The sequence below is a fragment of the Sus scrofa genome, chromosome 3, assembly GCF_000003025.6.
Source record: "Sus scrofa isolate TJ Tabasco breed Duroc chromosome 3, Sscrofa11.1, whole genome shotgun sequence".
NCBI classification, from domain to species: Eukaryota; Metazoa; Chordata; class Mammalia; order Artiodactyla; family Suidae; genus Sus; species Sus scrofa.
The window spans coordinates 68377669-68404671 of record NC_010445.4 but is presented as its reverse complement, the minus strand read 5'-3'; the positions used below and the strand labels follow the sequence as shown (position 1 = coordinate 68404671).

The following is a 27003-nucleotide window of genomic DNA, read 5'->3' as shown; positions in this document are numbered from 1 at the left end:
GGTCCATTATTGAAGGGGCGGAGCCGGGCTGCGTTCTGTCGGGCAGCCGGAGGCCGAATCCCACCGAGGAGAGCCGAGCTGGGCCGAGGCTGGTGGCCCTAGGGATCTGAGAGGAGGTTGTGGGGCGCGTCACACCTCGGCGGCTGGGCGGTGACAAAGATGTTGGCTTCTGTCGCGCGGCCCCGCCCGGGCCTCGGACTGCCGAGGGTCTTGCCCTTCCCTTTGCTGCTGCTGATGGCGGTGCTGAACAGCCCGGTGTCCGGCCGCGTCCCCCATTCGGTGCCGAGGACCTCACTTCCTATCTCCGGTAAGGCGCCGACGCCCTCGCCCTTAGCCCTTCGCGCAGCGACCAGACCCCGCCTGCAGGTACCCGAACCCACCTGCCCTCCCCCCCACCGCGCCGCCCACGCCCCGCCGGATGCAGGCGGGACGCCCACGTGGTGCTGCACCACCAGGCTGGGCGATTCGGCTCCCACGACACGCCCAAGGCGGCTCTACCGCCCCTGCAGACGTGGGCACTGAGGCCCAGGAAGGGGGTGGGGGTTGCCAGAGACAGTCTATTTAGAAGTTTCCTCCCACTTAATCCAGTCTTCCCTCTCAGGCCTGATGCCTATCAAATCCATCAATCATTCACTCTACCCCAAACACCCATCCTTCTTTCTACCAGCTTAGCATTTTCTTCTGCCCTCTTCTCAAATTCAATCCCTTATCATCAGTTCTAACCTCCTCCGATCCTTTTGCCCAGCTCACAGCTCTAATCTCCATAACCCATTTCCCAGTCCTCTCATCTTTGACACCAACTCCTATTCACCTATTGACCACAACCTCTAACTTCCTCAACGTTCCCAGCTCCCTCTACCTGTTCCCTACATTGGGTGCTGAGAAATGATTCAATGAGTTGATTTAAAATTATGTTTAGGAGTTCCCCTTGTGGACCAGTGGTAACTGGACTAGTAGCAAACCCAACTAGAATCCGCGAGGACGCGGGTTCGATCCCTTCAGTGTATTAAGGATCCTGCGTTGCAGTGAGCCGTGGTGTAGGACGCAGATGGGGCTCCTATCCTGCGTTGCTCTGGCCCCAGCTCCAATTCGGTCCACCCTAGCCTGGGAACTTCCATATGCCGCAAGTGTGGCCAAAAAAAAAAAAAAAAAAAAAGAAAAGAAAAAAATCCTGTTTATTTTTAAGTCTTCAGAAATAAAAAAGGAGGGAGATATCCTTTCAAAAGTTGTCAAAGAAGCCAGGGGATACCGCAGGTTAAAAGTGGTCATTGGAGTGGTTCACACTTTAAAGGTTCTTGCTGAGGTGGGGATGAGTGTGGCCACGGGCCTTGTGTTTTTCTCAGTGGGCACTGAGTGTTAGCACCTTGGGCAGACAGAGCCAGTGAAGCCAAGAGTATGACCTGTTGGGAAAAACTCACAACTGGATAATAGTAATTCAGAGTCTTCTAAATTATTTGTGTCCCTTTGGACCAGTGACACAGAGGGATAGTATGAATCCAGAAGACAAGGTTGTGGTCAGAACCTGGGTTTCAGTTTGTGCTGGAGCAATAGCCACAACATGGAGTTGAGGTTGTCAGGCTGGGTTGATGATCTGGGATTCCAGAGAGGTCCATATGACAAGATGAGGCAGAGTTGGGGATATGAAAGGCAGTGGGTGATCCAGGGCCTATGTAAGCATGGGATGGTTAGGTGGAATACAGCACAGACATGAGTATGGGTGTGAGAGGGTGAGGTGGGTTGGGCTGTATACACCAGCACATCTAAGGGTGCATGGCCATCCTGCCAGCCTTGAGGGTAGCCTAGCAGATGAAGCAGATAGAGCAGAGCTGTAGTAATTCAGGTCCCCAGAGCCAGAGGTGGCACTAAGATGGTAAATTCATCTTAACTGATTTGTTATTATTAAATAGGTCAATTTTGAATGCTGATATGGGTTTAGATTTGGCCCAAACGGAGCACATACTTAAGGAAGGAAGAAAGGCACCATTTGTGAACTATGTAGTATGTGTCAGATGCTTCCACATGTGTTATCACATTTACTTCTCAACAAGCCTGGATGGCGGTGTTTACAGATGAGAAAAGTGGTGCTCGGAGAGGGCAAGTAATTTAATCACGATCATACCTCTGGGAAGTGAAAGAGCCACATTTGAACTTAGGCTGATCTGTGCCCGAAGCATATACTCTCGCCTCTCTTCCTCTTTGGGTGGAATCTGGGTGAGATCAAGGGTTGGGGTGTGAGATAAAGGGTGGTGGGGGAGAGAGGAGATAGTTTCCTAATGTGTTGGTAAAGAGAGTGAGACAGTTCCCTTCTAGGTAAAAAGAAGTTGCTATTAAGTAGTGCTTTTTGAAGAAGGAAACTTAGGAGTTCCTGTCATGGCTCAGTAGTTAACGAATCTGACTAGGAACCATGAGGTTGCAGGTTTGATCCCTGGCCTTGCTCAGTGGGTTAAGGATCCGGTGTTGCCGTGAGCTGTGGTGTAGGTTGCAGATGTGGCTCGGATCCCGAGTTGCTGTGGCTGTGGCTGTGGTGTAGGCCAGCAGCTACAGCTCCGATTTGACCCCTAGCTTCCATATGCCATGGGAGCGGCTCAAGAAATGGCAAAAAGACAAAAAAAAAAAAAAAAAAAAAAAGAAAAAGAAATTTAGAGAGGAAGTGACTTGTATCTATCTTCTATAAGTATTTTCAAATTATGTATTAGTTGCTCTGAATAGAAATTACAGGCTTAATATTTATGCCATCATTTTAATAAGGTGTCCTATTTTGTATAGAAAAAGTATACTTAACTGTGTGCTAAATACACTGGCCTCATCATTTAGCTCTCTCTGGGGAAGTTAGACAGTTGACCTGTCAAGACTTTGTTTTTGCTCTTAAGTCTGCTAAGTACATGGTACTGGGGAGAAAACAAAAAATGGCCCCTCTGGCTTTACCCTTGTGCACCAAACCCTTATGAAGCGATGGCTGATATCACTCTTCACTCTCACCCTCTCTTCCTGCCAGAGGCTGACTCCTATCTCACCCGGTTCACCATCCCTCAGACATACAATTACTCTGTTCTCCTTGTGGATCCTGCTTCCCATACACTTTATGTCGGCGCCCGGGACACCATCTTCGCTTTATCCCTGCCGTTTTCAGGGGAGAGACCCCGAAGGGTGAGAGACAAGAGTGGGGCGGACCTCAGATCCCAGGGCATGTGATTAGATCCATGGTTTTATGGGCTGTTGTGTGTGTGGGAGGTGTTGTGTTAGGAGGGGAGGTATTGGTGAAAATGAGTGAGGATAGATCAGCAACCTCACTGTCTCAGCCGAGTGATGAGGGGGTCATGGTGGCTGGGAGGCTGTGAAGGACCTTCTTGATGATGGGGAGGACACCACAACGACCAGGTTTCAGGTGGCAGTGGGCAGAGGAATCGTTAGAATCATGACTCTAGGGCAATAGCTCCCAAACTTTTTGGACCACCCCTTAGTAAGAAAAGAGTACATATTGACCCAGTATACAAAGTGTGTACTGAAAGAAAACTTTCTTGAAACAATATCTGTTCTCCTATATGTGATACATTCTGATGTATTCTGTTTCATTAAAAAGAATGTTGATGGAGATTTCAAAATTGATTGCATTACTTATTAATGGGTGGAGACCTCCAGTTTGAAGAACAGTGTTCTGCGGTTCGGGGTGGGGGAGCAGGGGTGGTGTCTCTGAAGGTTCCCAACTTGATGGAAGTTGTGGAACTATGTCACCTACCCTGACTTGGGAGGAATTTGGGGGAGAATCTGGGGGAAAATGATTCCTCCTTCTTTCTTAGATTGACTGGATGGTGCCTGAGGCCCACAGACAGAACTGCAGGAAGAAAGGCAAGAAGGAGGTAGGTATAAATCCGGGCCCTGTCCTGAGTGTCACTTGAGGCCTTGGCCCAGCCCTGACACCGTCAGTCCCCTATGGTTTCCCATCCCAACAAGCAGGGACTCTAACACTATGCCCCAGCTGTGTATAACTGTCCTAATACTACCCTTCCTTGTACCTGCTGTTCTGATTCTCTCTAACCATCTCTGACCCCCAGGACGAATGTCACAATTTTGTCCAGATTCTCGCCATTGCCAATGCTTCTCACCTCCTCACTTGTGGCACCTTCGCCTTTGATCCGAAGTGCGGGGTTATTGTGAGTGACAGGGGTGGGTGGATGGGAGGGGTCTCCTGTGAGTGACTGTGATGGGGTCAGCCCTAGGCTACCCTTGTGCATGATAAGCATTGGGGGTGAGGGATGTCCTCATAGGGTAGAGCCTCATTCTGCTGAGGGAAGGGATGAGAGGGAGGTGGGGGGATTGTCTGTAGAAGGAGAGGTGTACAGAGTATAAAGAGACAGAATGGGACAGTGGAGGGAGTTAGGATGCTGGCTAGGCTGTGAGGAGGAGAGATCCAGGAGAAACATCAGAAGCCCAGTAACTCCTGTTTTCCTTGCCCTGTGTGCTTTGTCCAGGCAGCCCAGGTCCATGTCTTAAGCAGTACAGTTTATGCCTCTTCCTCCCGTGGCATGTGACTGTCTTTCTCCACCTTCTCCCACCTTCACTGTCAACCTCCTTCTGTGCGGGCTGGGACCCTTTGCTCTCACGGCTTCTGAGGTCACTGCCCACTGACATAGTATCTGCGGGCCCCGTACTTTGGTCCTTGCCTTCAAAGTGGGCACTGCGGCAGCCATGTTTTCTTCTTGGTCCTGCCCATTGCCGCTAAAGCCCTGGGCATCTCTAACCTCACACCCAGGAAGACGTGGGGCATGGAGACTCCCAGTTACACCGAGGTGAGTCATGGCCTCAGAAGTCCCCGGGATGGCTGATATCCCAGGAAGAATGTTCATGCTTTTGACTCCTCAGCTTTTCCCATCAGTTATCCAGTATCAGTTACTGTTCCTCTGGCAGCACCTATTTGTGACCAGGCCCTGGAATGAGTCAAAAGCCTCACATGTCCTTTGTGTCACTGGACACTTTTTTGTCCCTTCTGCTGGGGGTCGGAGGGAGAGCAACAGCTCCCTTTCCTGACCCTGCTCCTTAAGAGTAGATCTTAACTTGACCCTTCTGTAGTCTGCAGTAATCCTTGCCACATGGATCTAATCAGTGGGTACCTCCAAACCTTTCTTTGTTAACATTGTCTTATATTTCTGGCCTAGGATGCTGTAATTGTGTATGTTGATTGCCTGAGTCCATCCCTCTGGGCTCTCCTTGGAATTAGTTGGGCTGATGTTGAGTTATTTGCTGGTGTTAGGCCCCTTATAAGGGTGGGCATGGCACCCTCCTCCTGGGAAGTTTTCCCAGTTCCAGATGGTGTTGAAAAATCTCTCGGGTAATGTCGAGGGCATGGTTTCCCTACAGGTCTCACAAAGTAGCGTTGAAACTGCCATTGCTGTATCTGTCCTTTTCTAGTATGTGCACCATCAGAGAACCCTTGGGCGTGAATACCAGAGCCATAGAGTTTACAGACAATGCGCTTATGTCAGGTTAGTTCCCCAGGGCCTTCTGTTCTTCTTTGGCTCTCTGAGATGAGACCCTAATGGTTGTTAGATAAGGATTTAGGTGGAATATGTTCTGGACATGCCTTTCAGGATTGGTATGACCTGGGCCCTTATCTATCTGTTTTTGAGTGAATGAAGCCAGGGGTCTATGAACAGCACTCCTCCAACTTTCCACTCTTTTGCTGAAGCCTCCTGTCTAACAGGTTCATAAAATGAAGGACTGTCCTTAGATCAAACCTTGTTTGTAGGAGAATACAGGGCACAGCTCACAAATGCATTAACCCTTCAAGCATCTGAGACCACTCTCTAGACTTACTGAATGCTCTCTTCTGCCTGTAACTGTCTGATCGTACAGCCTGGCAATCCCCATCTGCTTGAGCAAGTCTTTACCTTATCCTTAGTGCAGAGCTTCTCATGTCCCAGATCGATGATTTTGAGACTGTGGATAATTGTTACCTGAGAGCTTTGACTAGCTGATCCAGACCCAGCAACTTGCTGAGTTGATTGCTTAGAGAAATGAAGGTTCTCAAAAAGAAGTTGAAGCATAAGACCCACCAGCTCCTACAATGTGGAGTGCCTCCCTTCAGTGAGAGAACATCAGACACTGGAGGAAAATGCTTTAATCTGTTTTGTTGAGGGAGCTCCAATAGTTGACAGAGAAAAACGTTAGACTTCCAACAACAGCAACAATAACGATGACAAGACTTGCCATTCATTGAGTGTCTGCTCTGTCGCGAGCTTGGTCCTGGATGCTTTACCTTCACAGTTGAGTGTAATTCTTATCACCACATCATGATATTTATTTATTTTGATAGAGATGATACAGCATGATGGTATTTATTTCCATTTTACATGAATGAAACAGGTTCTGAAAAGTTAGGTAAAAGTCTGAGATATACAGCAGGCAGAGGCAGAGGCAGAGGCAGAGGCAGAGGGAAGATTCAAACTCAGGTTTGTCTGGCTCTGCTCCACTACCCTGTCCTTCTAGTCCAGCCTGTAGCCTAGAAGAAGACTTTAGCTGGCTTCAGTTTCTTGTGACATTTGATTTGTTTCATGTAACAGGGACCATTCTCTCCTCCCTCCCCAAACGTTATGAAAGGTCCTTAATATGCCTTGCATTCTTCTTGGCCAAAGTCAAAGAACAGCTCAGTAAGAGCCTTCCTCCATAGCTCTGGCTTTCAACTCGAGGGACTTGCCTTCACCACAACTGATGCTGATAGGATAGTGCTGACACAATGATGATACAGTCAAGAATCTCAACATTCAGGTAATGTGGTGGCTTGGTCTTACCCATTTAGACCCTAATTAAATGTCACCTTGACCATACAATAATGTATGTAGTAATAGGCTCACTTGCTCAAAGGCTGTTAACCTAGATAACATGGTGATGCCATGTGGGGAAACTGGAAGAGAATGAGTTTTGACATGTTGAGTTTTTTTTTTTTTCTTTTTGGCGGTGCCCATGGCATGTGGAAGTTCCCCCTACCAGGGATTGAACCTGTGCCACAGCAGTGACCCAAGCCACAGCAGTGACAATGCCAGATCCTTAACCTACATACTGTGCCACATGAGAACTCTCTGACCTGTTTAGTTTTAAGGGACTGATAGATCACCTCTGTGGGGAAGTCCAGGGGTCAAGTGCAGAGGTGGACTCGAGTTTGGGGAATGATTTGTGGAGAAAGTCTGGCTGGAAATGTCAAAGTGAATGAGATATTCAAAGTATGTAAAAAGGACTCAGGATACATGGTTAGGGGCAAGAAAGGAAAAGAGAAACAACAGATGGGAGAAGGGGACTCCAGGAGAGCAGAGTGTTAAGAGAGTTAAGAAATAGAATATTTTAAGCAGGGGAGTGCATCAGAAGTATCCAATGGTGTGTGATTAGAGAGAATGAGAACTGAGAAAAGGCTCATCTTTTTTAAGTCCTCAGTGAAAGGTAAGGGAGTAGTTTCAAGCTTAATTTATTTTCTAGGAATAACAGGTGATCGAGGTTTGGTTGGAAGAAGAAGTTTGGGATAAAGAGGCAATGCTGAGTCATTTTTGTCATTCTCTAACTCAAAGATTTGTCAGGTCAGGGACTGATAGTCTAGGATTATGAATCTGGGGTAGATATCGAGGAAATTGGGGCCAAGGCTAGGAGTGAGGGGAGAAGGAGGTACTGCCGTAGTTTAGGTGAGAGACTCGACGGACCACAGCAGTAGGTTGTAACCCCATGTTCAGCGTGCCCAGACCTCTTGGTAATCTCTCACTGAACTGTCATCTTTCTCCCCAGGCTGGGGTGCTCCCACCACCACACTGGGAGGTGATTGTGCTTCTGTGGGGGTCTTCCATTCCAGAAGATTCTTGAGCCTGTATCCCTCTTGGGGGGATGGGGCATCAGATCACATCTAATTTTAACAGGCCTTTTTCAAGGCTCTCTCAGTAAAATAAAACAGCAAATAACTGAGCAGTCAGATGGGCCAGTAGTATACTTATGTCAAGGGACATAGATTGCATTGGTCCTCAACTACCATCAAAGTAATTAGGCTCCAGCAACACCATATGTCCACCCTCGTTTGTGAACTGGAGATAACATGTCTGGTGCCTGGCACTGCCATGCTGTAACTTTGGTCACAGTTAACTTCCCTGTCAGTCCTGGTTGAAATCATCCCCGATTTTCAATTTCAGATGCGATCTTGAAGCCTCTCTTAGTGCTGGATGCTCAGCTAAGGTGACATCTGGGGGGCTCTGGTGGAACTCTTAAACCTCTTGCTCTCCCTTCCCGTCTCCACCACCCGCCTTCCTGCCAGATCAGCCCCTCTGGAGTCCCTGGATGAGGAAGGTACTTAGCAGATCCTCAGATTCTGACCTGAGTTTCGGGTCTTCACTGGCAGAGTCCCTTCCCTCTTTCTCTGTATCCTTGACTCTGGTTCCAGCTTGTATTCATGGGGTGGGAGAAGGGGAAGGATGGTCCTTTTCTCTAGACTTCTGGGCTTGAGATGGTTCTACATCAACCTGTACTTTTCTTTGCTCTTCCTAAGCGCTCCAGCCCTCAGGAGGCCAGGTGTCTTCCAGGTCCTCCTTGTCCTGTAGGACACTCTCCAGCCCGTTGCAAACCTGACAGCTCGGCAGTGTCTCAGAGGAAGGAGCTGCCTTTCAGCCTCTCAGAGGCTTCTAGGGCCATCCTACGTGTTCCTTCCTCAGAGTTTGTGGGTGTTGGGTACTAGAGGAATTGAGGGAAGAGGAATCAAGTGATGAAAAGAGGTATGGCGGAGATGGGAAGTGCAAGAAGGGGTGGCAGAATCAGGGAGAGCAGGCTGGGAATACAGGGCTGGTAGCGGGAGCATGGGAAGTCAGTGGGAACTGGGTTTTTTCCTTCATCGGACCGTCTTTGTAATTCTCACCATGAACCTCCCCATGACCTCTAAACCAATTACCCCCTTCTGGTCTGTAGGATGTGTCCAGTTTCCAGCAGGTTGAAAGCCTTGAGAGTGGCCGGGGGAAATGTCCTTTTGAGCCAGCTCAGCGGTCAGCAGCTGTGATGGCTGGTGAGTGGGGAGAGACGAGAACCTGTGACTTCTTGCTGTAATTGCCTCCTTCCCCACCCTGCTATTGGAAGTTCTGTGTCCTTTCCTTTCCTTGGAATGTCTACTATTCCCACATCTCTTTCTAGCCTTGCCTCTTCTTCCCAGAATGCTTGTGACCTGCTTTTCCCTGCAGAGTGTCGTTTCCCTCGCTTTTCTCTGGAGAATATGTCATCTCCTCCTCTAATGTGAACATTTCCTCTGTTAACCTCATTTCTTCTGGTCATTTTTTCCTGTTTCTAAGGGGAACTGCTACAATGCATGTTGCAATACATTTGCAAGAAGTGTAAAGAACATAAGAAATCTTTTAGAACAGCACTGTCCAAAAGAACTTTGTGTGACAGGGGAATTGTTCTGTATCTTCACTGTCTGATATGGCAGCCACTTAGTTACATGTTGAGCCCTTGAAATCTCACTAGTGTGACTGAAGGAAAGAATATTACATTTTAAGTAATTTTTTTTCACATATAAACAGCTGTTCATGCCTAGTGGCTACCATATTAGCACAGAGTATCCCTACTCTGAAAACCACTGCTAGAGTTTTAGGATAGCTCCTTCTAGCTTCTTTAATGTGTGTGTCCACATGCATATATACTCATGCTCATGTATTTTGCTGGCCCAATCCTTTGTTGCTCAGAGGAGTCAGTGATGACTTAAGTAAATTCCTGCTGTTACTTCCTTTGAACAGATCCATATACGTTCGCGCAAGTGTTGAATGGTTCTGTCATCAATTATTCCTAAACCTTTTCTGGAGAATGATTGCCTAATTCTTTGGCAGCCGCAAAGTGAACTGTATACATACAGTGTCCATAGCCTGTATTTTAGGTCAGACCACATATATTCAGTGGGAATCCAGCCATTTTTCTCCTGATAGTATAAAACAAGCAAATTAATAGAAATTTTATGAGAGTGTATATTAGGAAGCATTTAAATGTCATGCTACATAGATATAATTTTGAATATTATCCTGTAACTTTATACCCTAGGCATTGCTATATAATTTAAAAATTCCTTGTAAAGAAAATTTTTAATGGGATCATGCTGCTCAACTTGTGAACACACCATAATTTAATTAAACAATTCCAAATCACTTACATACATTTATTTTCAAGTTTATTTCATTCACTTTGAAGTTTTTGCTATTGTCTATAACATTGTAGCGAACATTTTTGTATATAATTTTTTTCGGCCCCACCTGCGGCATGTGAAAGTTCCCAGGCCAGGTGTTGAAACTGTGCCACAGCAGCAACAGCACTGGATCCTTAACCTATTGAGTCACTAGGGAACTCCTGCATGTAAATTTTTATCCTCATTTTAGATTGTCTCCTTAAGACTCCTGGAAATGGATTACTATATTAAAGGGTGTGAATATTTTACAGTTCATTATCTGTTGCTAATTGAGTTCTCGATAAGGGTATACCAATTCACACCCTAGATCAGCAGCGAGTAAGTTTTTTTCTCACATAAATTTCACCGCACTATATTATTGTCATTAAAATATTTCCTTGCTAATTCGAGGCTAAAAATGGCACCTTGTTTTCATTTGTATTTCTTTGAATATTAGTGAAGTGGAACATTTTTTTCATGTTTTAGTACTTTTATTTCTTCTTTGATCAGTCCTCAGCTCATGTTTTTAGGTCAGTTATCAAGTAGGGTATTAGTATTCCAATCTGTATCTTTTCCTTTGTGATTATATTTTTTAAAGCTAAATCTTTCTTTAGTTAGAGGGCAGATAAAATTTTCTTCTTAAACTTTTTTCTCCAAACATTTTAACTCTTTGATCTCTTTGGAACTTATTTTGACAACTGGCATGAGAAAGGAATCAAAATTGATTTTTCCCAACTAGCTAATCATTGATTTAACATCATTCATCATACTGTTTTTTTCTTTCTTCACTAAAGTTGAACATTATCATACAATATTGGACAGTTTAAATTTTAATTTAAATATTGGACAATGTTTTATGAAAAACAAAAGTTAAGATATGATCTAACATTGAAACTTTTCTTATGCATAACTTTGTTAGGAAAAGCCTTAAAAGCTATATAGGTTAAATCACTTCAGTCATTTAGTTAATGATTTATCTTGTCTGAAATATAATAAATAACATAATAAAAGTTTTTTAAAATGAACATAAAGTGTATATCTAGTAAATACAGTATTTGAATTGTCATTTTTATCAATTCATCTGTAGTTGAAATCAGTGAAACCTTGTTTATAGTCATACATGTTTGAATAAAAGTTTAGTGGCTTTTTATCAAGCATCTTTGCAAATCTCTGAACCAGTCATTAGCATCATTAAGAAAGATTTCTCTGGAGTTCCCATTGTGGCTCAGCAGAGCACCTAACTGGTATCCATGAAGATGTGGGTTTGATCCTGGCATCGCTCAGTGGGCTAAGGATCTGGCATTGCCAAGAGCTGTGGTGTAGGTCACAGAGGTGGCTGAGATCCTGCGTTGCTGTGGCTGTGATGTAGGTTGGCAGCTGCAGCTCCGATTCAGCCCCTAGACTGGGAACTTCCATATGCTGTGAATGTGGCATATGCAGCCCTAAAAAGCCAAAAAAAAAAAAAAAAAAAAAAAAAAAAAAGGTTTCTCAGTTTTAGTAGTTGTATATGTCTCCTGATTCCACACAATTGTTTATCAAAAAAAAAAAAATGACTTCTCAGTTGCCTCTCTGTAAAATATAACATACTTCTTTTGTTGCAAACAGTATCTTTAAGTGTATTTATTCAATGGTCTATGTGTAATTTCTCTGTGTTCCACTCAGCAAGTGGAATTGCATTAGCATGTGGTTTGAGTACAAATTTCATAAATAAGATGATTGCATAACAAAGAACATTTTCAGACAGGTTTCAAGTCTCCCCCCCCCCCCCAGTAATGAAATTCAGTGTTGCTTTTCAGCTGATAACTGATGGAGGAGATCAGAAATCACTTTTTAACAGTTTAGAATGGCTAGCTTAAGACCGTTAACATAGAACCTCCATGGCTCTTTCTGTCTCAGATCCAAATCACAGTCAATATCCATGTTTCAAGTTTTTCTCTAAAGTTTTTTTTTTTTTTATAGGGCTAAAGATTTTAGCCCTAAGTTTAAGCTTTTTCTTGGTTGGACATAATGCCAATATTTAGTTGGAACTTTCAGTGTTGATCCATTGTGTCCTGTTGCCCCCCCTGTTTTGAAAATTGAAGATAGTGGCAACATTACATAAGAATTAGAACCAAAATTCTCAGGAGCCATATGGCTGTCCTTATGGATAACAGAGGTATTTTGAAATTAAAAAAAAAAAAAGATTTTAGCAATGAAAATATTATTAGAATATAATAGGAGCATTTCTTATTTTAAATTTTAAAAATTGCAATGTACATTAGTAGAAAATTAAGAACATGTAGAAATGTATAAAGAAGAAAGTGAAAAGTTTATTGTAATTCAGTCATCACCAGTTAACCACTATTATTATTTTGGAGTACTTTCTTATACTGTGTGTGTGCATGCACATGTATGTGTATGTGTGTGTGTTTATAATAAATCGGGATTATTTTGCATATTTCACTTAGTATTGTATATTGAATATTTTCTCATTGTAGAATTTGTTTCATTATTTGAAACTTGGTTTTTAGTGATGGCGTACTCTTTCATCCTATGAATAGAGCACCATAATTCAATGATTCCCAATATTTATATTCAGATTTTATTTATTTATTTATTTTTAATTACTTAATGAATTTTATATATTCAGATTTTAAAATAAACTCTTGCTTTTACAGATAATGCTGCAGAGGGACTCCTTTTACTTAAGTGTTAATGTAAATCCTTTACATGAATCTAATTAATTGCATGAGTCTATCCGAAAAGTAGGATTGCTGCGCCCAAGGATGTAAAAGCTCTTTATAGTGCTTGATGGATTTGGCCAAATTACTCTCCAGTTAGTCCTACCAGCAGTGATGAGAGGGCCTCTCTCATCACACCCAGTCAGCCCCTGAAATAGAGTTAAAAAACATACAACAGTGACTTCCTCCAGAGTCCAATTTGATGTTTTTGATTTGCATTTCTATTAGATTGAATAGCTTTTCATGTGTGTATTGGTACTTGCATTTCTTTAGGAAAAAGCCTCAGAAATCTTGTCTTCAAATATGACATTTATCTGTACTACACTTAGATATAAATAACAAAAATGATCTGTGTCTCTATTGGAACTGTTCCAGTTGGGGAAAATGCAACTATTTTGACAATAATGTCCACATTAGCCTAAGAACATTGGCAATTCCTTCTGAGTCTTCTTTGCAGGGTCTTTGTCTTCCTTTAGATGTTGGGATTCCTTAGACTTCTACCTGGGATCCTCTTCTCTTGCATTCTCTGTAACCTTGATCTCAGCCCGTCCCATGGATTCTCTTTCCACTGCCTCTGGTGCCTCCCAAACCCGACACTTTTCATATTTCCTAATACTAGCCCTGTGAATTCTGTTTCCACTGCATTCTGATGCCTCCTCTACATTATCTGGAGCCACAGACCACACGTCCAGCTGCCTTCCAGACATCTCCCCTTAGATCAGCATGTCCCAGACTGAGCTCATCATCTTCACTCCCCTCCCCCAGACCTTCTCTTCCACCAGTGTCCCCTCTGAGTGCATAGTGCCATTACCCACCCTGGCGCCCAAGCTAGACAGTGATCAGGCGTCTTTATCTTCCCTCTCATATTGAATAAGAAAGAGCGCTTTCATCAAGAAGAGCGGAAGGGAGTTTTGGCTTTTTCTCTTTGAGAACCACCTCGTGTTTTTCTTGTCTCCTCTTTGTCTCATTGCATCTTGTCATTACTGCATCTGCCAAGAAGCACTGTACATGTTCCAGATACACTGGATGCTGCCAGCATTTTGGGGTCTGCCGTATCTCAGACCCTTGAGTGCATACCTCAAGACTAGCATTCACATTGGTTGTGATGATCGTTGTACAACTATTAATGTAATTGAGCAATAAAAAAATGCTATTAAAAAAATAAGACTAGCATTCACACATTGAAACAAGGCAGTTATGTATCCTGTCTGGCCAGTAAAGGAAAAGGTAGAGTAAACATTACATTTCCAATTATCTATAATTATGTCTTGATAAAAGGCTGTTTAATAATAATAATAATAATAACAACAACAACAACAACAATGGTGTCCAGCTGATGTAATCCTTAGATAAGGAGATGGAGAATATTAGGGCAGGAGCTATTTATCCTTTTTTTTTAGGAGCTATTTATCCTGCAAAGCTCTGACCATCAGAAAAGAGAGTGGAGGAAGGCAGGCCAGGGCATGTTTAAAACCTTTTTAAAGCTAATGAGTGATAATTCCTATTGTAAACCTTTAAAAGTGAGCGTTTTGATACCAGAGTGAAAATTTGAGCCCCACAGAGTATAGTGACATATTCCCTGACATGCCTCATGGCTCGTATCCTGGCTTGTTGGTGTGGGGTCACATATCTGGGAGGTCTCTGTTCACAGGCTTTACATCTGAGCAAGTAGAGATCTATTTCTGCACATAATTGTCATGTTTCTTTGGCTGTGATTCTTCATCTGTGTGCCTTTTTGTCTTTTTTTCCCTCTTCTTTCCAGAATGACAGTATCTTAGTTTTTTTTCTTTTTTTTTGGAGGGGCTATAAAAGTGAAAGATAACTACAAAAATTATACAGTGCATACAAAAAAGTATAAAGGAGAAAGGAAAAATTATTTTGTAGTTTCATTGGAAACAAACCTGAGTAACACTGTAGAGTTGTAGCTCCTTCAATCTTTCCTCTGTCTACAGACATATACACATTTTTTTTTTTTTTTGTCTTTTTGCCTTTTCTAGGGCCACTCCCATGGCACATGGAGGTTCCCAGGCTAGGGGTGTAATCGGAGCTGTAGTCACCAGCCTACACCACAGCCACAGCAACTCAGGATCCGAGCCGTGCCTGAGACCCACACCACAGCTCATGGCAACGCTGGATCCTTAACCCACTGAGCAGGGTCAGGGATTGAACCTGCAACCTCATGGTTCCTCGTCAGATTTGTTAACCACTGAGCCACGACGGGAACTCCAGAGATATTTTTATTATGTGAACAGTGCAACAGACTATTTGGAATTGACTGTCCTGGAAAGTCCAGGGCATCTGGTGATCCTATGTCCTGACTGTGATGGCTGCTCTTCCTTTTCCTCTTTCTCTCTCTTCTCTCTGTGTGAAGATTGTAAGCCCCTTGGTACTTCTGGAACACCTGAAGCCCTACTGCTTCCCCCTCAAAGTGTCTGATCCCTGCTGCAGTCCCTTAGTGCCAGGGAGTGCTCTGGGGCAATTCTAGGCTGCAGAGTGGCTGACTGCCCCCATTGATCCCTTAGAAAATTTGGAGACTTTACCTCCATCCACTACTGGGTCCTCGCATGGTTGTCTGTGGTTCGTTTCCAGAATACTTATGACTGTTCCCCTCCAAACACACCAAGTCATGCTTCCAAAATATTCATAACTCTCTCCTCTACCACATCCCCCCGTCACCCATCCTCAGGGTATCCATGACCGAGCTTCTATCAGAGTTTTGGTTTTTAGAGTGTCTTGTGTCTTTTAGGGAAACATTTCAATCCAGTTCTGGCTTCTATGTCAACTTCCCCTTCACCCCCAGGTACCGAGGACTGGCTTAGTTGCTGCTCCATTAACAGCCAGAACCTATGCCTCAAACCCGATTTTCTCCTTCATGGAATTTCCTGGAAGGGAAAGGGCTGCCATTTTATAGTTGTCACCCCTCCCCTTATGGCAGCAAATCGAGCATATGGCCCCTTGAGGTTCCTGAGGAGCTGCAGGCGACACCTGCTGAATGCCAGCCATGCGCCAGGTCCTACCTGGAGCTCTGGATTTATTCCCACTTGGCCCTCAGCACCGCTCTGAGTGGAAGGTGGTATTATCCCCATTCTACAGTTGAGGAACCTGAGGCTTAGGAAGGTTAATTCACCTGAGATCATACTACTACTGAGTATTCAGAGTTCAAACCCAAGCCTTCCTGACTCCAGAATATCTGGGTGCTTTTCACAGACTCAAGTGATAGTACAGACTCCTTCCCCGCCCCCTGCCCCCAGGTGGTTTCTAGTCCTCCACATTGCCTTCAGAGGGCTTCTGAGCCTTTTTTGCTCTACACTAAGTGTTAGTGGGTTTTTTTCAGTGCCTGAGACATGCAGCTTCACATGAGCATCTGTGACTCCAGGACAATAGCACTTCCTTCAGAGTGGCCCTGCACCCCTGCCCATCCCCACTGCCTCCTTCAGCTGCCTGAGCCCCTTGGCCCCTGCGGGGGTTGCTTTGTGCTGGCTTCCAGCACCACACCTTGCTTCCTGATGGGCTCTTCTGAATTGTCTTCAGATGACGGGGCCTCCGGATCTCTTCTGGCTTCCCTTGTCTCCTTGGCTTTTGTGTTCAAGTCTCCCAGGTTGCCTGACTCTGGTGCTTCTGCCCAGACCCATCTATGTGAATGCCTTCCAGTATTTCTAACCAGCTGTCCTGAAGGTGCTTCAAGCTTAGCTCGTCGAATAGCCGAACTCACCTCTTCTTGAGCACCTCCTTTGGGAGCCTTCCAGCACCTCTTCCCTGGGGTCATATCTCCGTCTCCTACTATCCATCTTATAATCGGAAACCTTAGAGACATTATTTTACTTTATTCTTTCACATCTCATGCTCAGTTGATTTTCACATCTTGTTAATGGGCTCTGCCTCAGAAAAATCTCCCCATTCCAGCCCCTTTCTTCCCTCTGCTTAGTTCCCCTCTGTTCTGGCCTGGACTGTGTGAAGGCCCTTTTAACTAGTATTGTCTTCCTGAATATGTCACTCCACCTCGAGAAAATCTCTGCAGTTTCACCCTCATCTTTAGGATGAAGTCCTCATTTTCCTAGTGTGGCAGAACAGACGCCTGACGATTGGGTGCCTGTCTCTACACCTGCAGCTCACCTCTGCTCCCTGGCCCCCCCTGGAGCATCTGCCATGGGGCGTGCCCCGCATCCCTGAGCACAGCTCCCTTCTTCCTCACTGGCCCACCTCCCCCTGCCCTGCCCCGACCCCCAAGTGCTTCTACTTGGCCAATTGCTCATTCTTCAGTTCCAGCTCAGACGTTAGCTCTGGGATGCTGCTTCCCCACTTCGGTGTGGCTGGTCCTCTGTGCTCCTCCACATACCAGTGAGTCCCTGCCCCTTGTCATCTGAGGACTTGTTTGTCTTCGGGACTCAAATAGGAATTCTTGGGGGGCAGGCAGTATTGTGCTTAGCACCTAGCACATGCCTCTTACGTAGGAGGTGGTGAAGGAATGGATCTCTGTTCTCTCCAGAGCCCCTACAATGCTCCACGCTCCACCAGGAGGTTGTGACTTTCTCTTGCCCCCTGAGTCATTTTTCTCTGCCTATGTCCAAGCCCTTGGCCATGCTGCTCAGAGTGGCTCTGACTTTTCTCTTCTCCTGTCCCCACCATTCCTAAAGCACCTCTGCCCCAGCGCTGAACTGGGAAGTCACAGGTGCTTCCTCCTTGCTTCCTGTGGCTGGCTGGGGAACATTCCAGATGGATCCCCTAGGTTGGTGCTTCACAAAGTGAGGTCTTGAATCACCCGCATTAGAGTAACCCTGCTTCTTTGAAATGTAGGTCTTGGGCTACCCCCCAACTCTACTGAGTGAGAGATGCTGGGGGCCCAAGGCCCAGCAGTCTGCCTTGTGATGAATTTGCTAAGTGATGCCAGTAAACCCTAAAGCTGTGACTTGTTCCAGGGCAATGTACACCCACTGATGCTCAGAAAGAACACTAGTTTCCTCGGACATTTACTGTAGTGGGAGGACTTAAGTACCGATGGGGACGTGCCGCAAATAAAGCAAACCCCTTCCTGGAAAGTTACCATGTAGTTAGCATATTATAGGGTAAAACAAGTCCTTAAAAACAACAAGAAACAAGCTAACAAAAAAAATCTTAGAGTTCCTGTTGTGGCTCAGTGGGTTAAGAACCCAACTAGTATCCACGAGCATGTGGGTTCAATCCCTGGCCTTGCTCAGTAAGTTAAGGATCCTGCATTGCTGCAAGCTGTGGCATAGGTTGCAGACATGGCTCAGGCCTTGTGTTGCTGTGGCTGTGGTGTAGGCTGGCAGCTGTAGCTCTGATTCGACCCTTGTCCAGAAACTTCCGTATGCCGCAGGTGCATCCTAAAAAGACAAAAAAAAAAAAAAAAAAAAAAAAAAGAAAAGAAAAAATCACTTAAAATTTTTTGATTTCCACAGGGACGGCTTTATTCTCCCTTCATGTACATGCACATTTCAGCAGTTTTCCCTTAGCACTGGTTCCCTTTACTGCCCTGGGGCGCTGTTTCCGTGTCAGTGAGGTGATGCCTGTTGTGCTTCGCATTGCCTGACACTTAATAGGCACTCAGCCCCTGCTTTACTCCCTACTCTGCCTGAGACCCACTCTGCTTCCCCAGTGAGTCTGAGAGTCCACCCCCTCCCTGTCGCCCTGCAGGGGGTGTCCTCTATGCTGCCACTGTGAAAAACTACCTGGGGACGGAGCCAATTATCTCCCGGGCTGTGGGTCGTGCTGAGGACTGGATTCGGACAGAGACCTTGCCATCCTGGCTTAACGGTGGGGAGAGGGCAGGGGGCTGCAGGGGTGCTCTGGGGACAGAGTGGGTGGAGGCTGGGTGGCCCCAGGCAGGTCTGTGAGATCTGAGGCCGCTGGTCTCCCCAGCCCCAGCCTTTGTCGCCGCCACTGCCTTGAGCCCAGCTGAGTGGGGGGATGACGACGGAGATGACGAGGTCTACTTCTTCTTTACGGAGATTTCCCGAGCGTTTGATTCATACGAACGCGTTAAGGTCCCGAGGGTGGCCCGTGTGTGCGCGGTAAGCCTCTGGTCCCAGGACTGTCTGTCTTGTTTGCTGCTCCGCCTGTCCTCTGTCTTTTCCTCTCTGGTCTCTGTCTTTGCATATCTCCCCTGTCTCATTTGTTGCTGGTGTTTTGTGTGTGTGTGTGTGTGTGTGTGTATTTTCTAGGGCCGTTCCAGCGGCATATGGAGGTTCCCAGGCTTGGGGTTGAATCGGAGCTGTAGCCGCCAGCCTACACGAGAGCCACAGCAATGCGGGATCCAGGCTGCATCTGCGGCCTACACCACAGCTCACGGCAACGCCGGATCCTTAACCCACTGAGCGAGGCCAGGGATTGAACCTGAAACCTCATGGTTCCTAGTCAGCTTGGTTAACCGCTGAGCCATGATGGGAACTCCTTGTTGCTGGTCTTGATTACTTTTCTGGAAGCTTGAGGACTGTGGGGAAAGGGCTGTGGTCTCTTTCATCCAATTATTACCCAGTGTGATGATGTCCCCAAGACATAGTCTAGAGGTTAAAGGCAGGAACGATTGACAGCCCTGGTTCAAGTCCATGCTACACTGCTTACAGCCTCTGTGACTCCAGGAGGTCCTCTAGCATCCTTACAGCAGAGGGTATGAATGGCCACCTGCTCTCAGGGTTGTTTTGAAGACGAAATGAGGTAACTTATGAAAAGCACATAGTACGGTACTTTATAAGTGCACAGTAAGCTTAGTCATCATTGTTGTCGTGACCCTGCCTGCCCCCATATCGTACTGTCCTCCTCAGTTACTCGTCTGTATCTCTGTCCTTGCATTTCTGTGCATCCGTCCCCCTATCTGTCTGTGTCTGGGAAAAACCCTTGTTGGTCTCCACAGTCCTCCTCCATGTTGGTTGCCTAAAGGGAACGTCCCATGTGCTTGTCATCCCAGGGGGACCTTGGGGGCCGGAAGACCCTCCAGCAGAGGTGGACGACGTTTCTGAAGGCTGACCTGCTGTGTCCTGGGCCTGAGCATGGTCGGGCCTCCAGTGTCCTGCAGGACATGGCCATTCTTCGACCTGAGCCTGGAGCAGGGACCCCTGTCTTTTATGGCATCTTTTCCTCCCAGTGGTGAGGGGGTCCTGATGTGGAGAGTTCACAGGGTGGGAGATGCCTGGGGCTGGGGCCGTGTCTGCGCTGTCCCCTCCAGAGGGGTGGACTTGCCCTGGAGCAGGCCTCCCTCTGTGTTTCTCGTGGGTCATGTCATTTGCTGGGGGTTGAGTTGCCTCCCTAATTCTCTCCAAATATCTGGCTCCGCCATGCGACTTTTCCAGGGAAGGGGCTGCCATCTCTGCTGTCTGTTCCTTTCGACCACAAGACATCCGGACAGTGCTGAATGGTCCCTTCAGAGAGCTGAAACATGACTGCAACAGGGGACTGCCTGTCATGGACAATGACGTACCCCAGCCCAGACCTGGAGAGGTGCGGGGTGGGGCATGGGGCGGTTCTTCGCCCTTATACCTGAATCGCTCCATTATAACAAGAGCCTAGTGAGGCATCACACATACTTCCTGGCCCCTGGGAAGCTTTGTCACTCCTCCTGTGTTTCCTCTAGTGCATCGCCAACAACATGAAGTTCCAGCAGTTTGGTTCGTCGCTCTTCCTGCCTGACCGTGTGCTCACCTTCATCCGGGACCACCCGCTCATGGACAGGCCAGTGTTTCCGGCTGACGGCCACCCCTTGCTGGTCACTACAGATACAGCCTATGTCCGAGTTGTGGCGCACAGGGTGCCCAGCCTCTCAGGCAAAGAGTATGATGTGCTCTATCTGGGGACAGGTATGTTTAATAGCCACGCAGGTGGCCCATCCCATGCACACAACCTGTTGCCGCAGAGAGGGTCCCAGACACACAGGTGCCAGGGCCCTAGGCACAGGCACAGTTGTGTTACCGCATCTTGCCCCTTGCCTGCTTCCTAGAGGATGGACACCTCCACCGAGCTGTGCGGATTGGAGCCCAGCTCAGCGTCCTGGAGGATCTGGCCTTATTCCCAGAGCCACAGCCAGTTGAGAATATGAAATTGTATCAAGTGAGTTATAGATTTTGGCGAATCGGGTGGAGAGACTCCTGAGTCCAGAGCCGGTTCGTCACCTGGGCTCTGGGAGAGCCAGTGAATTCCTCTTCCCCCCTCCCTTTCTGTAGAACTGGCTCCTGCTTGGCTCCGGTACTGAGGTCACACAAGTGAACACAACCAACTGTGGCCGTCTGCAGAGCTGCTCAGAGTGCATCCTGGCCCGAGACCCTGTCTGCGCCTGGAGCGGTCGGCTAGCTGCGTGTGTGGCCCATGAGGGAGATCGTGGAGGGTGAGGGTGGCTGCACTGTTACTCGCCTGATGTCCCAAGGCTCTGGCCCATGCATGTGTCTGTGTGTTTCTTATTTGTTCATGCTGCCCTGTCTCTGTATGTGTGTTTCTCAGTGTTACTTGTGTGTCTGTCTGCCAGTCTGTCCATCTGGTGCTGCTTCCTCAGTGTCCCTGCCTCTCTGCAGGACCTGCCCTGACCGTGGTTGACTTGCATGTTGCCAGCCACTTCTTGGCTTTCATTTCTAGGTGCTCTTGGAAGTGTTTTCACAGTTGACAGCTCCTCCTTCCTTCCTTGAAACACTCTATCCTTTGCCTTCTGCGACTGCATTCTCCTGGCTTTCCTCTGTCTCCCTTGCTGGTTGGTTTTCCACCCAGCGTCTGGTTGTCGATGTTGCTCAGGGTTCAGTCCTTCTCCTGCTCTCTGGGTGATTTCATTCCCATTGTGTTCAGAGCCAGCCGAATGCTGGTGATAGCCACAGAGGTCTCTTCGGCGAAGCTACTTTTATGAAACAGAAAGTCATCTCACTGACCTTTGCTGAATTTTTTTTTTTTATTTTTTGCTTTTTGCTTTTAAAGGCCACCCCTGCAGCATGTGGAAGTTCCCAGGCCAGGGGTCGAATTGGAGCGACAGCCGCCGGCCTATGCCACAGCCACAGCAACGCGGGATCCGAGCCATGTTTGTGACCCACAGCACAGCTCATGGCCACGCTGGATCCTTAACCCACTAAGACAAGACCAGGGATCGAACCCAAGACCTCATAGATACTAGTCAAATTTGTGACTGCTGCGCCACAATGGGAACTCTCTGATCTTTGTGGAATTTTGATCAGTTTTTATGGAAAAGAAGTTTTCTCTTTCTCTTAACAGAGAAATCTTATAACAGAGAACATTTCCAAAGAAATCGAGCAGTTGTGGACACCCAGCTACATTTCTTGGAAGGTTCCTGTGTTTCTTTTAAAGCGCCCCACACGTCTTTTTTGACAGACCGAGTGTAAATTTAATGCTCTGTAGTCTGTTAGAAATATTTGTAGAATTTGACATGGCCCATGTCATGAGTATAAGAGGTTTTGGGGGAAAATTTAAGGATGAAGAGAGTGTTGACTAATAATCTAGAGGCCATTTATGAGATGCTGGGAGATGGAATGGGTGAGTGAACATTCAGTGGGAGCGGGGTGGTGACACTGGCTTTATCATGAGTTCTCTTTTTTACAGGCTGGTTCAAGACATAGAGTCTGCAGATGTCTCTTCTTTGTGTCCTAAAGAGCCTGGAGGTCTGTATGATTTAGAGAAATGTGGGGAGAGGGGATGGAAAGGGCCTAGAAAGTTGTCCTTTATGGGAGTTCCCGTCGTGGCGCAGTGGTTAACGAATCCGACTGGGAACCATGAGGTTGCGGGTTCGGTCCTTGGCCTTGCTCAGTGGGTTGACGGTCCGGTGCTGCCGTGAGCTGTGGTATAGGTTGCAGATGCGGCTCGGATCCCGCATTGCTGTGGCTCTGGTGTAGGCCGGTGGCTGCAGCTCCGATTCGACCCCTAGCCTGAGAACCTCCATGTGCCGCGGGAGTGGCCCAAGAAATAGCAACAAAAACAACAACGACAACAACAACAAAAAGACAAAAAGAAAGAAAGAAAGAAAGTTGTCCTTTATGGATCTGCTTTCAAACTTGGATCCTGGAAGATATGGCAGCCAGGGACCCAGGGCCTTACCCTCTTTGAGAACTCCCTTTTCAGCCTCGTCCTCCATGGCCCCTTCTCATATCCAAGATCACCCCGCATTTGTCTCCATCACACCCCCAGCCTGCAGGCTCACCACCTTGTGTGCCTTTGCTGTCTCTGCAGAACACCCAGTGGTGTTTGAAGTTCCTGTGGCTGCAGCTGCACACGTGGTCTTGCCGTGTTCCCCGAGCTCAGCCTGGGCATCCTGTGTGTGGCACCAGCCCAGTGGAGTGACTGCGCTCACCCCCCGGCAGAATGGGCTAGAGGTGGCGCTGTCCCCAGGGGCCATGGGTGCTTATGCCTGTGAATGTCAGGAGGGTGGGACAGCCCGCGTGGTGGCTGCTTACAGCTTGGTTTGGGGCAGCCAGCGGGGGCCCCCAAGCCGGGCTCACACAGTGGGGGCCGGACTGGCAGGCTTCTTCCTGGGGGTTCTTGCAGCATCCCTGACTCTTCTCCTGATTGGTCGGCGTCAGCAGCGGCAGCGACAGAGGGAGCTTCTGGCTAGAGACAAGGTGGGCTTGGACCTGGGGGTCCCAGCATCCGGGACCACAAGCTACAGCCAGGACCCTCCCTCTCCCTCTCCCGAAGATGAGCGGCTGCCCCTGGCCCTGGCCAAGAGGGGCAGTGGCTTTGGTGGCTTCCCTCCACCCTTCTTGCTCGATCCTTGCCCGAGCCCAGCCCACATTCGGCTGACGGGGGCTCCTCTAGCCACATGTGATGAAACGTCCATCTAGGCCCGGGGAGGTGACTGCTAGTGTGTGAGTGACCACTGGAATGGAATGACCACTGGGGCTTTGGGGGTCGGTGAGCCTGGAGGACCATGATGGCCTCTGGGTTCTCTTTGGCCTTCGAGTGATCATTTGGACCTGCCTGTGTGCCCTCTCTCAGCCTGGATGGGCTCAGGGCCAGGCCTTCACCCGACTCCCACTCAAGATCAGAACTGCTCCCGCAGTGATCAGGACTTTTTCCGCCCCTGCCCTTGAAACCTCTATGACCCCTTCAGCCCAGTCTCCTGGGCCCATCAGTTTGGTCAGGGACACAGGACACGGCTGTGACTTTGCCTTCTAGCTGGGCCCTGACCAGGAGGAGGCGCCCTGGAAGTGCCTGGGAGCTAATGTGCACCGAGTCCTTTCGCTGGTTCTCCCGGTTTATCGGATTCTCCCTGGGGAGCGCATGATCCCCCAACTGCAATGTGGAATCTCTGCCTGAGATCTACCCCTTTGTCCATGAAAGAGCGTGTGTAAATACATGGCTATTCATAGGTGACCTGGCCACCGTGCATGGATGACTGGGCCAGTGCTCAGGGGTGTTCATGGGGGTTGAGGGGGGCAAGTCGGAACGAGTGCAGTGGCTGTAGAACTTTCCACCCTGTGGCCAGTGAGGGAATGCCTCTCCTTTCTAAAAGGAGACAAACCACTGCCCTGTTTCCATCATCTCCCACAGCTGTCTGCTGAGTAGGAAAAAAACTCCCAAAGTGACCTTCTGGGTGGGAAAGTCAATGGTACACATGACCCCATCTTTCTCTTTGTTTTAGCCTCCTGGCCGCCACCACTGCCATGTGCAGCGGGTCTTTCTCTGGCTGGACCCCTTTCCTTGGCTCCTTTTAAAAATAAATTTCACCACATTCTAAATATCAGGGGATGGCCAAAGGGGCCCAGTGATGGGAGATGCAAGCTGCACAGATAGGTTCCTATCAGTGACTTTATTCAGGGTGACACCCTTGCTTTAAAGTGGGGTTTATGGACTGGGGGTCCACGGACTCCCTGAAATCGTATGCAAAATGCAGTCTGTCCATGTGTGTCTGTGTTTTTCTCGGGGGGGGGGGTTGTGACTCTCATTAGAATCTCAAGCCTTAACAAAGGACCACTACCCCAAGGTCACCACATGTTGGCCAGGCGGAGGTGGTGCCACGTCGTGGCTGCTCTTCCTGCCCGGCCACACCTGCCCAGTGGTCAGCTCCTGGCCTGGCAGCCGCCGGATGCCTCTGGTTCATTCCCTGGAAGGTGGGTTCCTCCAAATATTTGAAGACACTGTCGACTGTCACCACATATACAGACTTCTTCCTGCTTCACGACTCCCACATGCTCTAGGCTTCTCCTGGTCCGTTCCAGTCTTGGCCTGTGAATGTGCCTCCCTCGTCCCTGGTGAGGAACCGCCTTGAGCTCCAGTGAATGGTCCAGCCTCTTGGAGTTGAGGTTTTCAGCTCTACTTTCCACCGGCAGCAGCCTGTGAACTACTCAAGAGTCCCCTTGGGCTTTGAATGATCAGTGGCTTTGCCGCTAGTAAGTGTCTGATCTTCAAAGAGTGATCTAACCTAGGAGCAACAGTTGACGCATCTGTAAAGTGGGGATAATAATACCTACCTCAGGGTTGCTGCAGGGATTAAATGCGAGAACATCCAAACAATAAAGCACTGTCTATACCAGAGGACGTTGTTAGTTTGAAAACTGGCCTATGATGCCGTAATCCTATAGCTTGACTGTCTGATAACCATGATGCGTGGGTCACTTTAAGGCCCACATGGTGGGGGAGGGTGAGTCCTTCACACCGAAGCCCTGTCCTAGAGCATCTCTGGTCAGATCTTAGCCACCGTGTTGAGGTTTGGGGAGGCAGGGCCTGTGGTTTTTATAATTTTCTGACCTTGGTGACCTTAACGGTCTTTCTAGATGCACACGGAGGGAGGCCCCGTGTGCTTTGGTTTTTACCCTCACTTCACTCTTCTCTCTTGAGGTTGTGGGTTGGTTTCGTTATGGGGGAGGGAAGGAAATGGGAAACTTCAGAGGAGCCTGGAATCTCTGCGAAAAGGGGAGGAGAAGAGTTTCCCAAAGAGGGGGGGCCAGGTCACAGTGGATTGGGGCCATTTGGTCCTTGGACAGTGGCTCTGGTTGGAGGAACACTGAGGAAGGATGGAAATAGGCATGAAGAGGGGAGAGCCACAGTTTGGGCCCCAAGAGTGAGCAATGCCATGGAAATATGAAACCAGCTCCCAAAGTAACAGTCTAAATATTGCATTATCCTTGGGCTGTGTGGTGTGGGATGGGAGAGGATCCAAGGGCAAGGGAGCAGAAGAAGGGCGCAGGGTTCCTGTAGGTAGAATTATGAGAATTCTGGTGGCCGGAGACCTGCCTGGCTTTGTTCATAAAAGCAGCCAGGGTGGGGAGGGCTGGGGATGGGGCTTGCATTTACCCCAGACTCGAGTGCAGCTGTCTTGGTTGACAAACCAAGGTGTCCACATGCTGCCTCTACTAAGGTTTATGACAAAGCTGCCATTAGGAGCTTTGCTTCTTTTGAGTGTTTATTGTTGTACTACTGAGGATCAGGCTTTGTTATGATGTGGTAACATGCAACCCCCTATTCTTAGCGGTTTAAAAACAACATGTTTCTTGCCCTGCTAAGGAAGGAAGGAAGTTCTGGCACATGCTACAAACATGGATGAACCTTGAGGACATTACGATAACTGCAGGAAGCCAGTCACAAAAATACTGTATGATTCCACGTAGGAGGTACTTTGAGTAGTCCCATCACAGAGACAGCAAGTAGGAGGGTGGTGGCCAGGGGCTCCACCAGGGTGAGAAGAATGGGGGTTATTGGATATAGGGTGTCAGTTTCACAAGGTGGAAAGAGGTCTGGAGGTTTGGGATGGTGGTGATGGTTGCATAATATTATGAATTTATTTAATATCACTGAATTGTACACTTAAAAATGGTTAAGATGGGAGATTGTATGTGTACTTTACCATAATTGTAAAAAATGGAAAAAAAAGTGATTAAGACACAGTCCCATCCTTCTTGAAGTTCTTAATTCTGTGGGGAGGCAGATAAGTGAGCCGCTAATAATACACTTTGAAAAAAAGCTATTGTTGAAGATCTGTCCCAAATCCCAAGCAACCTGTAGACACCTCATTCTCTTTCCAACTCTTAAGTAGTGGCACAAGAAACAGACTTAAGATAACAAGAGTCTTTGTACCCCTAATTGGATTCTCTTGAAGCTACTGAGACAGTCTAGTATAGACATATATATATGCCTTATGTGGTCTTTTCTGTGTATCCAAATTTACATAATAAAACTTTAAAAAAA

General features: G+C 47.5%; 1 protein-coding gene across 8 annotated transcripts; it reads left to right on the top strand.

Moving 5' to 3' along the window:
* Nucleotides 10-27003, top strand: SEMA4F (ssemaphorin 4F). Of its 8 annotated transcripts, XR_002342555.1 has the most exons (15): nucleotides 10-307; nucleotides 2996-3147; nucleotides 3798-3857; nucleotides 4053-4151; nucleotides 8926-9019; nucleotides 18535-18654; nucleotides 18760-18911; nucleotides 19805-19983; nucleotides 20187-20334; nucleotides 20468-20690; nucleotides 20831-20940; nucleotides 21054-21214; nucleotides 22426-22484; nucleotides 23050-24929; nucleotides 25017-27003. XR_002342555.1 is itself a non-coding variant. In XM_003124985.6 (14 exons), the coding sequence occupies exons 1-14, from the start codon at nucleotides 160-162 to the stop codon at nucleotides 23658-23660; spliced, it is 2316 nt and encodes a 771-aa protein (XP_003125033.3). In that variant the 5' UTR covers nucleotides 10-159; the 3' UTR covers nucleotides 23661-27003. The 8 variants fall into 8 exon arrangements, 5 of the variants coding, with proteins under 5 accessions (XP_003125033.3, XP_005662493.1, XP_020942980.1 ...); XR_002342556.1 differs by lacking the exon at nucleotides 4053-4151; XM_003124985.6 differs by having other exon boundaries at nucleotides 23050-27003.